The sequence below is a fragment of the Caenorhabditis remanei genome, chromosome II (assembly GCF_010183535.1).
Source record: "Caenorhabditis remanei strain PX506 chromosome II, whole genome shotgun sequence".
NCBI classification, from domain to species: domain Eukaryota; kingdom Metazoa; phylum Nematoda; class Chromadorea; order Rhabditida; family Rhabditidae; genus Caenorhabditis; species Caenorhabditis remanei.
Genome location: NC_071329.1, coordinates 16,574,519 through 16,591,406, shown reverse-complemented (window position 1 = coordinate 16,591,406; position 16,888 = coordinate 16,574,519). Strand labels below are relative to the sequence as shown.

The window sequence follows — 16,888 nt, the reverse complement described above, 5'->3', positions numbered from 1 at the left end:
TTATTCAGAAATGATGAAAGTAATTTTCTCAACGTATTATACGTATTATCTACACGTGAGTTTCTATGTTTTTAGAGCAGCGTGTCATCTCACGAGAAAATTCTTTTTGCTCAATTTTTCAAACTGGAAATTAACTTTTTGCGAAATTTACAGAAAAAAATTTTAAAAACAAAAGGACTTCAATATTTTCACTGTAAAATAATTTCAAAAAAAAATATATAAACACTGAAGTTTTAACAGCGGCACGATATCATTTCAAAACAAACTCGGTTATACTTATTTTCATTGATAAAATGGGTATTTTGATTAACAAAAAAAGTAACAAAAACAAAATTAATCCAAAGAAAGAGCCTTCTGAAGCAGCTCCTTCCAAACCGAAGCATTGAAATGACGAGCGTCTTCTTCAGCGATCTCTTGAATATCTTCTTTCGATTCCATGTTTGACATGCATTTTTTCTGCAAAAACTGAGATTATTTGCTTGTATTTTGTACAAGGCTACCTTGAGTTTATTCAGCTTGTATTGGATCGCTGCATTGAATTTCATTTTCAGCGGCTTCGCGGATTTATCGATGAGGAATTCCTCGCATCTTTTCAAAGCATTTTTAGAGTCGTACTTGTCTGCCAACTTCAGAATTTCTTCAACCGTTTCATCTGAAAATATAACGACTTGAATTTTATTAAAATTGTGTTTCCTTGCTTCCCGTACCATCGATAGGCTCCTCTTCATGGAGAACCTTGAGAAAGTTCTTGAATTCTTGTGGATCGGCGTCTTCGAGTTCGATTTCAGTTTTTCCAGATTCATCGGAACTTTTGAAGAATAGATTGTTGAAATAGGTAGAGTTTTCGGCAAGAAACTAAAAATTAATGGATTCGGAATAGAGCGAATGTCTCTGTCTTACCTTCTTATCCACTTCGAACTTCTCTTCTTTCACTTTCAGAACGATATCATCATTCTCCTTATTTCCAGAGGAATCCTCGTCATCGAATCCAGTCATTTTGTTAATTTTGATACGCCATTCGACTTTCAACTTGTCATTCACCAAATGCGAATTCGCCTTCGCAAATGGGAGCATGTGATTCGCAAATTATTCATATCCATCGAATCGAACAGTTCCTTTCACTCCGAAACTCTTTCTTTTTCCCACGAATTTTACTTCATAATCCGCGTCGATCGACCATCCAGAACCTTCTTTCCAGCAGAACAGGTAGGCCTCTAGGCAATGTCTCTTGCAGTATAATTGCATACTCCTGAAATTTGAATTTTTTCGAAAAAAATAAATTTGTATTTGTTTACCAAGGAATATTGTAACGAATCTCCTTCGGTCCGAATTCGTCAGTATACCACTTACTGAAACAATGTCTCATCACGAATTCCTTTTCTTCGGGAACCGGCATTTTCTCTGAAACTTGAATTTTCGATTGAGTGAAATGCGAAATTGAGAGACTCGGAGAAAAAAAGACATTTCTCGAGAGAATTACGTTAGAGCGCGGTTGTAATAACTGTGCCGAGCTAAAATATCGCTATGGAACATTCAGAGAAAATTAATAACAATTTATTGTGGAAAACAAATTGCAGATCATAAAATCTTCAAACACACTGATTTTTAGAGCTAGCCTTCACAGCGACTGATTTATTTTTCGATTTCTAATTGATTTTTGATTATTTTGAAAGATTTTTGACAGATTTTTGGCAGTTTTCCGTTCAATTTAACTAATAATAATCCAAAAACTAACAAAAATAATGACGTCATCGAGAAAACAAAATTATATGAAAACAGATATGGTACTGTAGGTCCGCAACGTGTTTGCGGAGTTGTCTACCGTACTCTTCGTTCCGTTTTCAAAAAATACTTCTTTTTTCTTCTTCTTTTAATTTTTATTTCTCTTAATTCTTTTAACCGCTTGTTTCAGAATTTAATATTTATTCTTTAAACCAGAAGATTACATGATTAAACCAGAAGATTACCAGAAGAGATTGACAGAACAGATCTAAGAAATGAAAAAAAAAACACAATCTACTAGTAAAATGATAAAGAGAATAATCAGAATCAATTGATTACATATTGTCTAAATTGTTCGATTCATGGCTGGGTAACGAGTAGAATGTGAGTATCCTATGGGACACTGTTGAGACCGGTCATCGACGAATGACGGCTCTCTTCGTTGGATATCGTCGTGAAATGGTCTTTCGATCTGTCCGTAGTCGATGGCATGATGTCCGTTGTTGTCGTCCCTTTGTGTGCTCTGGAAAAATAATTGTTAAGAAAATATCAAAGAAAGGAATCTCTTTCCGAAAGAAAATTACGTTTTTTTGCGAACTTTAAATATCTCTAAATTTTGGTGGATTCTTATTATGAATTCAATTTTTTCTGTGCAAGAGAAGTTCGCGCCGCTCACACACGGCGGCCACGCCCATTTTTTGCGATAGTGTTCAAAAATAGAACGCAGCGTTAAAATGGGAGTGGGCGTGAACTTCTCTTGCACAGAAAAAATTGAATTCATAATAAATTTGAGACATTCGGGGCTTGTTAAATTCTGGGCCTTGAATAAGAACGAAGTATTTTTATTGATAATGGGAACGTTCAAAGTCGGAATTGTTCCTCTAATCTCAAAGTTTGGGGATTACAGTACCGGTCAAAGAGTTATGGAATATGGCCATTTTCAGTTGAAGTTGTCTTCCTTTGAGAGTGTGTTACGGTATCACTGAATATCTCATCTAGTAGAATTTTGATGAATCATAAAGATCAAAAGTAGAACTTCATTTTTGTAGTTGATAACTTTTTTGTACAATCTCTCCCTAGAAAGTTATGTATCGACAAAGTAATTTCTTCCTCAAATCGTCTAATTTTAGTGCGGAGTGGAGTGATTTTTGAGCTGTCCACTAAAAATGGCTAAAAATGTAGCTCCACTTTTGTTCTGTATGATTCGCACACTCTCAAAGTAGGGCATTTGCAACTAAAAATGGCTAAAGTCCATATCTTTTTGGCCGGTACCATGTTTCTGAATCCGTTTCTTTTTTCAAGATTTTTGTTACTTTTTCAGAAGATTTACTCCTAGGCCTCTGATTTTGTGCTCGACGTCTTTGAGTCCACTAATGTCTCATGTTTTCAATTACAAAAGAGTTCTAAACAAGATGATTTTTTGATAACTAACACTCACACTCCATGGCGACGCTTGCGGTTCCTTTGATGAAGACATCGTGGATCCGTTCGCATTGATTGAGACGTTCCCAGACGATTTTATTTTGTAGAAGACACCGGTGAAGTTATTCACACCGGTTTTCTCATTTCCATCCTCTGCGAGTCTTGCTTCATGCGAATCGGAAGATTTTGAGTGTCTGTTTCCCATTGTTCTCCTTGTTTCTAAAAAAATGGAGATGTCGGTTGGATGAAGTTTTTACTGCTAATTTCTAGGCTGGCTATCTTTTTAACCAAAGAAGTCAATGTCTACTTTTGACCGTATTCCGTTTTGTATTCAAAATGCTTATCTTGCTATAATTTAACCGTCGTCGCCAAAAAGTTCAGAAATGACTTTCATCGTTCTTTCGACGTGTTACGTATTATCTGCATGTGAGTTTTTCTATATATTTTCAGAGTAGCGTGTCGTCTCACGAGAAAAATTCTTTTTTCAACTCAACCGAGATATAATCAGACGAGACTTGTCACGAGCACGGGGCAAAAGTTTTGAAATTTCGAATTTTTTGAAAAAGTACAGTTCTCGACAAAAAATTTAAAATGCAATCATGAGTATGTATGATAAATTAAGCACTTTTACTCTACATTTTCGGTAAATTCTAAAAAAAACATTTTATAATGAGTACCCAATTTTAAATCCTGGCCGAACGGTCCGGCCCGGCCCGATTTTTGACAAGTCTGGATATTATTATTAGCACGACACGTGTATTACAACCGCGCTCTACCAAAATCGATGAAAATTGTGTGCGAAATTGAGAGACTCAGAGAAAAAGAGAAATTTCTCAAGGTAATTTCGGTGGAGCGCAGTTGTAAGAACTATGCTAGCTGTTGTTGAAAAGTGTTAGTTGAAAATGACAAACTTTGAGATGTCTCTCTGAACAACTTTTTCTCTGTGAATCGTTTCAAGAGATGTCTGGGGGTGTACTCATGAACCTTCAATTTTTGGACCCCGGGTACCAGATTAGTGTAGGATTACTGTAGCTACCGTAACCAAAAAAATGAAACTGAAAATACGGGGCCCATACTTTGGTAGTGACACTTCTGGCATTTTCAGACAATACTCTAAAAAATTTGAGCCAGTTTGACCGGAACATCCAGAATCAGAAGTTTCCAGAATGTTCCAGAAACATCTAGAAACTTCTGAAAACTTCTTGAAAGTTTAAAAATTGATAGAACCGTCCATAAAATTCCAGACTTTCCCAGAACCTTCCAGAATTCGGAAGTTTATAGATTTTTTCAGAATTTGCTAGATTCTTGCAAGAACAAGGTTTTAATTTCTCAAGTACTTCAAAATGTTGGCTCCTGTGTCCCGTACTTTTTTCTTGAAACAATTTTCCCACTACCGTACCTCCTTGAGAGGTACTGTAGCTACAGTTACCAAAAAAATCGGAAAACACCTCAAACTGAAAGCATATACTCAAATTTCAAAAAAAAAAGTTTTCCATAGCTGAGAGCGATTTAAGTCTTGAATTTTGATGAAAACTTCCAAAAACTCCTTGAAAAATTTCTGAATTTTGAGGAGGAATACAAAACTTTGAACATGGGAAGGAATTCGAAAAATTTTAATTCGACGGGAACTCAAAACTTTGGATTTCATCATCTCAAAACCTAATTTCGATTCAAAACAATCTTTCCAGCAGTTCCTATTTACAAAATTCAAGTCAACAAAATCCAGCAAATTTCCTGCTGGTTAACAACTAGACAGAGCATCTAGATCAGTTCTACATAACCTTAAGGCTGCGTTTCATGTGATAGCACTATAAACATATAACTACCGTATCCCTATTCTGAAAGTGGAGAGAGTCGACTAGAGAAAGCGAAGGAAAAGTACTGTAAAGATATTCTGCTAAATATGAAGAGGGTCATGGGATGAAGAGATTGGAAATCGAGCGAAGACTGGGAGATGGGCAAGAAAAAGATTTCAAGACTCTGAGAGTGACATGGCAACATCTTATTTTTCCCCGTTTCCCACCGATTTCTCTCATTTTCTTACCTGGGTGTAAGTCAGAGATGAAGAGGACGACAAGTGGATGTGGATGACGGTAGAGGCAGGGAGACGACGGTTTGTGGGAAGAATGTGGAAATTTACCTGAAAAAAGCTGTAAATGTATTGAAATGAGTCAGAAACAAGTCATAACCGTAACGAGGTAATATCAAGCTTGAAAAGTTATGCTGATTAGCACTTAAAAAATTGGGAAAAATAATCAGAAAAAGAGGAAAACTATTTTGTGAAACTAAAAGAAAAAGGTGATTCACAATTTAAATTTCGAAAGGTATTTTGCCAACTCATGCCACTTGGATGACGTGGTAAAGATGCGAAAACAAAACCGCCCTTGAGTTCACGCGAACGTGAAATTTTTTATTTTTTTCTCAAAAATTTTGCAAATTTCACGTTTTTTTGCCACGTGAAAATTTTTTTCCTTTTTTTTCCACGTTTTCGGTAACTTTTTATTTTTAAAATTCCTTGTTTCGACCGCTTTCTACTGGACAAGAATATATTTAAAATTCTGGATTGAGAGCGCGGTCTCGTCAGCAGTAGACTCTCTCCAGTTTTTTTTTTCAATTTTTGCGTTTAAGACTGTCGAGAGATGAAACTTTAACGCTGCTTAGCAGCGCTAAAATATAACTATAGTGCACAGAATTCGACTTTTTGCCAAATTTTGAACTTTTTTCTGATGAAGATCGATTTGCGTTGGAAAAATTGATAAGATTTTAAAAAAGCTATATAATTTGGCTAAATTTTGGAAAAAATTGAGGAAAAATAGAAAGAAACGGGCAGAAGTGAGTCATCACAACACAGGTCCCTACGCTTCCAATACGCAAGGAGTGGCGCGATATTTTTGCGCCAGCAATGTCTTGGCACGCGAGTGGTGCACGGAAATGCGTACCGTAGTATTTTCATTTTTATAACTGAAAATTGTGTTTTATGCAATAAAAAACTTATTTTTCGTATTTTTTTCTCAAATCAATTCCCCAACTTTTTTAAGTTGGAGCAAAACGAATCGAAAAAAATGCAAAATATCGAAATTTCGTGTGTCGTAGGAGGAGTTCTATACTTTTGAAATTTCGCTATCGTAAAAAGTAGAAATATTATAGAATATTACGACGAAGAAGGAGAATTCAATCGAAGTTAATGACAATTGGAGGAAGCTAAACCTGGAAAAAATTTAGAAAAACCTTATTTTATTGCAGTTTTATGTTTTAAACCGTATTTTCTTGTTTCCGAAGTTACTCTTCAAAAATATGTTTTCAGAATCAAACAATCGGGTAGTTCTGTGTAATTAGACGGCTCAAAAGACAAAAAAGCCGTGAGTTTAGTAGAGTAGACATATCATGAAACACAATCCTAATCAAATTTGTTGTCAATTGCAGATCACACAATCTCATACGGGTAGACCGAGCACAGAAATCAGACATTTGACAGTTCGGGTTCACAAAAAAGCTGTGAGGTCAGTAGTTATAAATAGTTATAAGGCGATGGAGGGAGCCTGAAGAGAAACAAAGCAAACATTTATGAATACATGGAACACGGAAATTTTCAGAAATGCCGCCGAAATTATCAAAAGTTGCTAATAAACACAACGGAGTTAAAGGCGTCGAAGCCTTAGAAAATAGGCACGAGAAGATAAAACGAGAACTTCGTGATAATTTGTCTGATGCCAATGGTCGATTAACCAAATCTGAATCTGCAATCGTTGAATTGAAAAAAATCATAACACAAAAAGACGAGGAAATTGCTGAACTGAAGTTGACATTGATGAATAAAAGAGATATAGAAAATCAACTGAAAAATGCGCAGAAAGCTCTGGAGTCCATTCAACGATCATCAGAATTCGTTTCGAATCAAGTTGCGAATCTTCATCGCGAAAACAATAATCTGAAAGATAAAATCAATTTCTTGAATAATAACATTCTGTTAGCTGAAAGAAACAAGGAAGAATCGATCAGAGACGCTGTTCTGGCAAGAAATTCTGAAAACATTCACAGAAAGAAGGCATTGGATATGAATAATCAACTGAACAGTCTGAAACTTCAATCTCCTAGTGGTGGAACGAAGCTGAAAAAATACGGGGATATTCGGAAAACCGATACCAAAATTTCCCGAGTTAAACGATGTCTTGAGTTTCTGAAGAAAGATGTAGGCGAGGACGACTTCGATGCATTCATCACTGATTTCTGTCATTATATCGCAAAGGATCCATCTTTTTCATACAAGAATTGCTTATCAGACATGGATTCGTTCCTGGCAGTTGTCAAATTCAAGTTCTCGGATACCGTTCTGAAAGATCTGAAAAAAAAATTCATTGGTAGAAGTTGTGAAGAAGACAAAGAATTCTGGGAAGAAAAAAATCGATATGTCATCATGTTGTCAATCTGAGCATTGTTTGATGCCGCACTGTCAAAACACGGAATTCCGTCGTTCGGATTCATTTGTATGTGATTCTTGTGACAAATCGATTCACTATGTGTGTTGCTTTGTGATCGATTCCACTGTGGACACAGTTTCGAGATGCCTTGATTGTCGATTTTCCTTACAAACTTTCGATGACCGATTCCAAGTGTTGACAGAAATTCGCGATAGAATATATGAGCAGCTGGAAAGTGATGAAGACGTTCTGAAAGATGTTTCGATTGATAGAGAAAATTTACAATCACTCTTCAGTGACACCAAAGAAACTCGTAAACGTCTGGAATCTGCACTTGAATCCATCGGTTGTGGACATAGGACATGGTATCAACAGATTACCGGCAACCAGGCGAGAAAATTGCTTCGTCCTTCCAACATCCAACTTGTGCTTTCCATTTTTCTCGCTGATTGTTCTCCAAAGCTCCCTCTGATCGAGAAAATCATGCACGATTTGTCGTGGATTATGTCTTTTTGCAACAACAGCGAAAAATCAGATGCAGAAATCGATGAACTTCAGGACATCCTCTGGAATCTCGAATCGAACATGAAGAAAGCATTTCCATCCGCGACAGTGTCTCCTAAACTGCATTTATTGTTCGTTCACTTAGTTCCGTACGTGAGAATTCATCGAAGCCTGGGCCATTTGACAGAACAAGGCATGGAACACCTACATGCAATCGTCAATGTGCTTAACGTTAGATTTTCTGCCGTCACTAACCCTGAGTCAAAAGCTATTCTAATTGTCAAACACCTTGCCAATTTAAATTTCCTTTTTGATACTCACCAATCCTGGTTTCAATCCGAGTGAACTTCCATTTCCAGTAGTGCTAATAAACATAGTTTTTTTCTGCATGTCGCCAGTTGTTGAAATAACCTGAAAAAATATTCGGCGGCGAAGTATTTCCTGAAATTCTGCAACTAACCGCTCTTTCACTGTTTCAGATTGGAACCGTCCATTGCAGAATGTTTCATGAGAAATAACTAGGGACCGCAATGAACGTGGGCGGAGTTTTTCATTTTCTTCTCTTGAGGCGTCATGAGGAGGGTATTGAAATGTTTGGCGGTCTGCCCTGAGAGCCCAGAACGCTAAAACAGAATGAAAACTTTTGACCCCTATGTAATCGAGTACGTAGAATCCGATGAACACACTTTCGTTTCACCCAAATGTTTAGTTTTCTCAGAAAACTGAAAAAACATTTTGCTTTTTTCAGTAAAATGTCACGTTTAGGTTGTTCTAGGTCAGACTCGCATTGTTTTTTTACTGTTTCTAGTAGTTCTTGACATACTCTAATAGGTTTTGAAAGAAAATTAAATTTTCGTGATGTCGAATTTTTTTGGGAGCCAGCTGAACTTCGAGGCATCACTTCAAAAATTTACAGTGATAACCGATCTATTTTCTGACATATTCTTCTTAGACATCTCTTCAGGTACCTGGGGCCAAAATTTTGAAAGCCGTTGATTCGTAAAATGTGGTTTTTTCGGTGTCGGAAGACAACAGGCTCAAAAAGAAAAGTAGTTTTATCGACAGTTCAGGTTAATGCAAGTCAGACTCGCATCGTTTCTTGACGGAATCAGAATCTACGCAAAATTTCGATCTAGATCCACTTAGAAATTAAAAAATCCGTATTGTAGAAATTTAGATATTTGATGTTTTATCTCGAAATAAGCTGAAAATCCTTCAAATAATTCTCTTCAATTTTTAAAAATCACGTCAAAAATATATTTTCCTATTATCAGCGTCACATTTGTACTCATTTAGTTCAGTGGATAAGACGCTGGGTTTTTAATCAAACGGTTTCTGGTTCGAACTTTCCCAAATTTTACAAAAATTCGACGGATTGAACGTGAAAACAGAAAATATTTTTTGCGTGGTCAGGAAAACAAAAGAATTCCCCAAGAGAAATTCAGTAGAAACCATGGCTGACTAAAAGGTCCTGTAACTTCGGAGAGAGTGAATATTTTCAGAAAAAAAATTGGGAATGTACTTCCATTTACCTGAAGAAAAGGTCAGGATGGAAATTTTAATGAAAAATTGAGTTTGAAAAAAATGTTGCGGTCTCTAGAAATAAATGGAAAATTAAACATTTTAAAATCAATTAAACAGTTTTTTAAAATCAATAATATTAAGAAGACACGCATTTATTCAATTAAAAACACATTCTTCGCAATCTTGCATGCAAAAGAATTAAATGCCGAAATAAAAGAAACACTGAGTAAAAACGAGAGACGCAGAGACACCGCTAATGCGCCAATGCACGGAGAGTACGCCTTGTTGACAGTTCGACGTCACAGAGCTCCCGAGGATTTTGGAAGCGTAGGGACCAGTGCGCCGTCAAATCTTTGGCGCACATTGCAGATTTTCCGTTGACATAGAAAGCGAAGCAACCCTTTTCAGAGGTTAGAGGCGGTAGAGGTGGCGGAGTTTCGAGAAACCATCCGGATTTTCGACTGAAAAATAGATGTTCAATAGAGCGCAATTGCATAATTTTCGTGGAAAGAGAGCGGAGTTTTAACGCGTTTTCTGGGGTGTCGGTGACGTGTTTTTCTAACAAGAAAATGACACGATAGCTGAAATTTTAGTGAAAGATCGGTTTTTTTTTAGCAAAAAACCTCTTTCGAGATTTTTTTAACTCAAAAAATCACTGTTTTCCTCGAAACCATCCAAAATACGCCGAATTATTGAATTTCCTGACCAAACGTGTTATTTAAGAATAAAAATACCGTTTCATAGTCGATTAAGGTCTATAAAACGGTGCTTTTGTTCTAAAATCACTGCTCTAGTCAAAAAGTTCAATAATCCGGCGTATTTTGGATGGTTTCGAGCAAAAACAGTGATTTTTTGAGTAAAAATCTCGAAAATTGTGGTTTTCCGCTTGAAAAACCGAGCTTTCACTGAAATTTCTGCTATTTTGTCATTTTCTTGTTAGAAAAACGCGTCACCGACACCTCAGACAACGCGCCAAAAGCACACCAGTCGACCGTCTTCTCTCGGTTTCATTGCTCTGGAAACGCGCCAAAGACACCCCAGACAACTGAAAAACACGTCAAAAATTTTTCGTCTTAAGACGCCAGCTAGACCTAGAAAGCGCGCTGATGGCACGCCAGCCGATCTCAATCCTACTTGAGAAGAAAAAAAGGCTCCGGCAAAAATTACGGAAATCTAAACAAGCTGTTCCTGCCGGCAAACGATTCGGCATAAACTGTGCGGCGATGTTACAAAACAGACTCCGCCCATTTTCCACGGAATTTGCAGAATTTCCTCAAATTGAACTTACATACTACTGATTTGCCGCGGATTCGTAAGCATATTGATTATTTGTTCTTTTGAATGAAAATTTTCGATTTCACACTCCTCTACTGTCGCATATGGATATCCTTCTGGTGTCACTTAAACAGAATATTCGAATATTTCTGGTTGTCGAGAAGAATCGGGTTTCTTTTTTGGAGTTTCGTCTTCCAAGATTTCATTTTCCTTCTGTTTTCGTGAACGTTTTGGTGGTCGCATCTTGGAATGGTACTGAAATAAATAAATTCTTATTAAAATTCACGAATAATCACGATTTTCGTGAAAAATTAATTTTAAAAACTTTTTTAAAAGGAAAAATCGTCGAAAATTACTCACAAACACTATTTCTACCAGAAAAACAGTAATTTCTCGGTAATTTCTCAACGAAAATTATCGAAAATATGAGTAAAATTAGGCCAAAATCGCAAAAATACAAAAACAGTGTTTCAAAATTTGTGTTTGCGCGGGAAATCGTGGGTGAAAAGTTGCGGACACCGCATGCGCACGTTGAGTCCCAGGCTCACGGTGATTTTTTCGGAACCAGCTAGTAGGTAGCGCCAAAAAAAGTTCGGCCGCAGTGGAAAATGAAATGGGCGGAGTCTTGATGCAAGCTTGGCACGCGGTTTTTGCAACTGCGGCACTTGTTTGGCTCTGCGTCTCTCTTCTCTCGCACGTGCAGGTAGAGCGCGTTCGAAAATGGAATAATTTTTTACACTGTATTGAATGTCAAAAAAAGTAACTGGCGGATTAAACTGTGAAACTGACGGCCATATGGTATGAAACTTATTGTTAAAAATTCTCCATAATTTTTTTAAGAGGCATTATAAATAACCTGCTGGTTGTTATAATCAAATTTTTAGAAAACTCAAGCCAAAGTTGAGGGTCTAGAAATTTCAACGGTGCAGTAGAGCGGGTTTGCTCGCGGCCGCCAATGTGAGGGTCTAGAAATCAAACCAAGTGGTTCCGAGAAAATCACCGTGAGGCTACCTATGTAAACGCGCTCTGAAAAAGACATGGTCCGCAATACGTGGCGGTGAACATTAGAATCTATTTCCCTACAGAAAATTTTAGGATACGTGAAAATATTTCATTTTCCACGTAGTTTCTCGTTAGAGCGTGTTCGCATAGGTAGCCTGGGACTCAACGTGCATGCGCGCGAAGAGAGACGCAGAGAAAACCAGAGCAGTTGCTAACCGTACTTTTCAACACAAATTGAGAAAATTTAAATGTTAAAAAATAATGAATTGGATCAAATGGGTCAAATGGGAAACGACATCCTATTTTTTCCTCTGCTTGACTATTTTTGAAAACAATTTCAGAACCATTTTTCATTACTCCTTGATTGAGATCAGTGTGAACCAGAATTCAGACATCGAGCACGCCGAACCACGTATGGGAGAGTTCATAGTGAAAATGGAAACTGTGAAGCATGATGAATGATTTTGTGAATTTGTTATTCAACTCGAATCTTGATGCGAAATTTTTATTTGAAGAGAAAAAAAAGAAGAATTTGAAAAGTAGAGTGAAGAAAAAAGCATTAGAAATTAAGACGGATTTTCTGTCAGGAACTCATCGAATGTATCCTCATCAAACTCGTACAACTCTCATTGTGAGAATCCATTTATATCCATGACATTTGAATTCGGGATTACTGTGAGTATCAGCTGGTACATAATACACTTCCAATCTGTTTGAGTGTCCCATGCATACGGTTACACGTCTGAAAAAGATATTGCATTTGATTGGAAAAGAGCTCATTTTAGCGTCAAACCTTTTCGTTCTTCTTGTGTTTTCCAGGCGAGTTCTAATCAATTTCAGAAGTTCTTTAACTGTTTCTTCTTTCCAGATTCCAAACAAATAACAAGTTCCAACAGGTCTCTTGTCATTAACCCAGCTCCTTGCCAACGCGAAATACTCATCGGCGGGGTATAAGACCTCAGAATAGGTCACAATAACAGTTTGATTCTGGACAGTTCTGAGCAATGGTAGCAAACCGGGCACAAGACTACCATCCTGTATTTTTAATACCTTCGCACTTCTAATTGCTGGTAAATGGAAACCATCCACATTGAGATCTGCATCAATTACAAGTAAGATAGTGACCTCATCCAGTGGAAAACTGGAACTGTCAATTCTTGGAAGCAATGCATTATATTGCGATGATATTTCGTCAAAACTGTCCATTCGAATTTTGAATCCAACTGGCAATCTCAAAATCGAACACCCAGGCATCTTAAAAAATCGAACTTGAATAACGTCTTGTCTACCTCCAAATAGAATTGTGTTGAGTTGTTTTGCTGCTTCATGAAGTCTCTTTGTATACATGTATCTCTGAATCTGCTTTTTGGTTCCTTTAGAAGACACCGTCAATTGAATATAAGAGGTATACGGAGGACTCAAGTTGTGACGTCGGTAATGGAATGGAAGGAGGGCATGACGGTGATATGCAATACCCTCGTTCAGACTTTCAAATGAATATTTAGATAGTTGACGTATCCAAGCGTTGTTTGCAATCACTTGATTGCCATTCTCTGGTATTTCTTCTACATCAGCTTCAGTATTCATCGATTTGATTTTAAGTGCCAACGCGGCCTCATAATTTCTCAAACTTCGTTTCTCTCTTTCTTCAATTTCATTCGTATCGTGACGAAAAGGCTCATCATTCAACTCTTTAAGTGGGACGTCACCAGCCTCCAGAGTATAACTCAATGGAGCTTGAAAGCCATATTGATCCAGATCAGATGAGACTCCACCTCTGTCATTTTGATTCTGAACGCTCTTGGGAATGTTGTGATCAGGTTGAAAGACTCGATAGATTCCCACAAAATAACTTGTAGTGTTAATATACGTGTTAGTACTATGGAGACTGAGAAACCGAATTCGGAGAGGTACCAGTTTTTCTGTTGAGCGTATCGTTGGCAGTCTCTGGGATATTTTGATCCTGAAACGTTTAGTTCTTAATCAGAAAAACCACTTGAAAGACACTTACCTAACATTTGCTTCCATATAAAGTAATACAATTTTAAGACTCTGATATCGTAGCGGCTGAGTATTCATTCTGAAATCAGTAATTTGCTTGAGAGACGTCGGTTAATGGTCAAGAAATCAATAACTGTAGAGAGGAGATGGAAAGAAAAGAGAAGGTCTATGAGAGAATGACGCTCCAGAACATTCACTGCTGGTGAGCCAGATGGTGCATCTGTTGTGTGCATACATAAGTGGCTCATAAATCTGTCCTTTGTCACTAGACTGACCTTGTTACTACCCAGAAGGCAAATATCGTGGCTGTGACGGCGTGGGAAAACCGTGTTAAGACAACGAAGACTATGCAGCACAAGATGAGGGGAATTCCTAGAAAAATGTGTTAGACTGGCTCTTGATATGTTTCTAAAAATGGATTTAAAAAAATAAAATAAATTCGAGAACATTGAAAAAAATTTTCGGACAGATAACAAGAAAGTCTTACAACCACAAATTCTCTGCTGGCGAGCCAGATGGTGCATCTGTTGTGTGCATACATAAGTGGGTCATAAATCTGTCACCTGTGACTAACCAATCCAGAAGGCAAATCTTGTGGCTGTGGCGACGTGGGAAAATCGTGTTAAAACTACGACAACTATACAGAAATGAGAGGAATTCTGGAAAAAGTGTTGACCAAAAGGTAAAAAACTTGGGTCCGAATGACGCTCCAAAACATTCTCTGCTGGTGAGCCAGATGGTGCATCTGTTGTGTGCATAAGTGGGCCATAAATCTGCCACCTGTGACTAGACGATGGCAAGTATTGTGACTGTGGCTGCCTGAGAAACCCGAGTTAAAACTACGAAGGCTGTTCAGCCCAAAAATGAGAGGAATTGTAGAAAAGGGGTAGACCGGCAGTGATAACCGAACCTTTCGTTTTGGGATTCTAGGTTAAAAGTTCCTTCTGGTCCCTTTCTGCCAAATTCTCACATTGAAAAAAATTTCGGAGAATAGCTTGACCACCTGGTGGTGAAAAACAATTTCTGGCTCGTGCCTGTTCACCTAGAAACCGACAATGAAATGTTTCAGTAATTTGCTTGAGAGACATCGGTTGGTGGGTGAAGAATCAATAACTATGGAAAAAGATGGGAAGAGAAGAGGACAACGAGAGAATGACGATCCAGAACATTGCCTGCTGGTGAGCCAGATGACGCATCTGTTGTGTGCATACATAAGTGCCTTATAAATCTGTCATCTGTGACTAAATTTACCTTGTTTTTTCCAGAAGGCAAATATTGTGGTTGTGACGGCGTGGGAAAACCGTGTAAATACTTCGAATCCTATTCGGTACAAAAGTGAGAAGAATTCTGGGAAAAGTGATAACCGAAGCTTTCGTTTCGGGATTCTAGGTCAAAAGCTCTTTCTTGTTTGTTTCTGCCAAACTCTCACATTGAAAAAAATTTCGGAGAATAGCTTGACCAACTGTTGGAGAAAAACAACTTCTGGCCTCCACCTAGAAACCAAAAATGAAATGTTTCACCAGCTCGCACGGTCTCCTACGCGTGAAAAATTTTATTAATTTGCACGTCGTCTGCGTCTCTCACTGCGATTTTTATCTCTCGTTTTCTCTTTATAGACGTAACTTTAAGCTATCTGGTGACTTGGAAGAAGCAGGATTTTCATAGATTTCTATGAAAAATAGATGGAGGAAGACATTCCCAGCATTTTCATATATTAAACATATTATTCTGCCGTCTATGGAGCTCATTATCTCTTGTGTAATCGAATGGAGTGTTTTGACCCATTTTCGGAGATGTAGTCTACTTTTCGTTCAAAATTGGATGGAAGACTGTTAATGAAGGCTTCCATAAACATTTTGTAAACCGAAACCGTGCAGAAAATCATCAGATGGATGAAAAAATTAGGAATTCAGTAAATAATATGATGATTTTATACTGCTGATGACCTAATTACGATGTATTTCAAAAATCGCTTGCCATGAGTTTTTAGAGAATCTGAAATTAATCAGTTTGCACCTTGAAATTTTAATTTTAGGCAAAAACTGAAAAAGTTGATTCAAAAATTCAATTTCAGTACAAAAATACGATTTTTTCGTACTTTTTGGCAAATATCTTGAAAACAAAATGAAAAATCAAAAAACTGGCCCTATGCAAAGTTTCTAAATTTTATTCTGATTCGAATGAGCCATAAATCGAGAAATTTCGTTGGAAAATAAAAAAGTAGATACATATATAAGAATTACTACTCAGTCGAAGGAACATCTTAAAACTAGATCAACTTTCTTATTTTTCAATGAAAATTCTTGATTGATGGCTCATTAAAATCAGAATAAAATTTAGAAGCTTTGCAAGATGCCACATTTTTGAAGTTTGACCTGATTCTTGAGAAAAATCGGAAAATGTGCAGAAAATTTGCCATTTTGAACTGACATCGAAAATTGGTATCTGCTTTTTTGGTTTTTCTCCAGGAAGATTCATTCCACTTGAATAATGATCAGATAAAGAATCTCTACAACCCTATGGAAACAGTTTTTCATCAAATGTCGTAATTAGGTATACGGTATCTCAGCTGACTGAATATTGGTTGAGGAACATAAAAAGATTTCTGGACGGTTTTTCAGAGCTAAACGATCACTAACAACTTGTTCGACAAAATTATAGCGCATGCACAACAAATAGTCGATTACATTTTCTCAAATTCGGTCAAGTTTCCCAGTTTTTCTGTTTCTCGTTCACTGGCTTCCAAAGCCTAATAGTAAGTTCATATTACTGTTGTATATCAAAATGTAGGGATTTTTTTCCTCTATTGGTTTTGAAAACTTCCAGTCAAGTTGATACTTTTCCTTGAAGCTAGAGCGTTCTAAACAATTGCCCTACTTTTTTCTCAAAAATAGCCAAGGACAATACTCAGCGTGAAAGGTCAGATGATGTGGAAAATTATTTAGAATTTTTTACGCGTAGGAGACCGTGAGCTCGACGATTAAGTTTTTGAAAAGTTTTAGAACAACATAATAGCAATC

General features: G+C 37.1%; 6 protein-coding genes across 6 annotated transcripts; 2 read left to right on the top strand and 4 right to left on the bottom strand.

Moving 5' to 3' along the window:
- Positions 1-333: 333 nt before the first annotated feature.
- On the bottom strand, positions 334-996 carry GCK72_007434 (uncharacterized protein; the record flags this gene model as incomplete). Its single annotated transcript, XM_053726195.1, has 4 exons — positions 334-456; positions 501-652; positions 708-855; positions 901-996. 4 exons carry the CDS (start codon positions 994-996, stop codon positions 334-336), a joined length of 519 nt encoding a protein of 172 aa, XP_053590389.1.
- A 90-nt stretch (positions 997-1,086) lies between these two features.
- GCK72_007433 (uncharacterized protein) lies at positions 1,087-1,396 on the bottom strand (the record flags this gene model as incomplete). The annotated part of the gene is made up of 2 exons (XM_053726194.1): positions 1,087-1,249; positions 1,296-1,396. The coding sequence occupies 2 exons, from the start codon at positions 1,394-1,396 to the stop codon at positions 1,087-1,089; spliced, it is 264 nt and encodes an 87-aa protein (XP_053590388.1).
- A 672-nt stretch (positions 1,397-2,068) lies between these two features.
- On the bottom strand, positions 2,069-3,349 carry GCK72_007432 (uncharacterized protein; the record flags this gene model as incomplete). Its single annotated transcript, XM_053726193.1, has 2 exons — positions 2,069-2,245; positions 3,161-3,349. The coding sequence occupies 2 exons, from the start codon at positions 3,347-3,349 to the stop codon at positions 2,069-2,071; spliced, it is 366 nt and encodes a 121-aa protein (XP_053590387.1).
- Positions 3,350-6,739: 3,390 nt separating this feature from the next.
- On the top strand, positions 6,740-7,573 carry GCK72_007431 (uncharacterized protein; the record flags this gene model as incomplete). Its single annotated transcript, XM_053726192.1, has 1 exon — positions 6,740-7,573. The coding sequence occupies one exon, from the start codon at positions 6,740-6,742 to the stop codon at positions 7,571-7,573; it is 834 nt and encodes a 277-aa protein (XP_053590386.1).
- Positions 7,574-7,583: 10 nt separating this feature from the next.
- GCK72_007430 (uncharacterized protein) lies at positions 7,584-8,411 on the top strand (the record flags this gene model as incomplete). The annotated part of the gene is made up of 1 exon (XM_053726191.1): positions 7,584-8,411. The coding sequence occupies one exon, from the start codon at positions 7,584-7,586 to the stop codon at positions 8,409-8,411; it is 828 nt and encodes a 275-aa protein (XP_053590385.1).
- A 4,065-nt stretch (positions 8,412-12,476) lies between these two features.
- Positions 12,477-13,946, bottom strand: GCK72_007429 (uncharacterized protein; the record flags this gene model as incomplete). The annotated part of the gene is made up of 4 exons (XM_053726190.1): positions 12,477-12,609; positions 12,661-12,854; positions 12,918-13,830; positions 13,879-13,946. 4 exons carry the CDS (start codon positions 13,944-13,946, stop codon positions 12,477-12,479), a joined length of 1,308 nt encoding a protein of 435 aa, XP_053590384.1.
- Between the last annotated feature and the right edge of the window lie 2,942 nt (positions 13,947-16,888).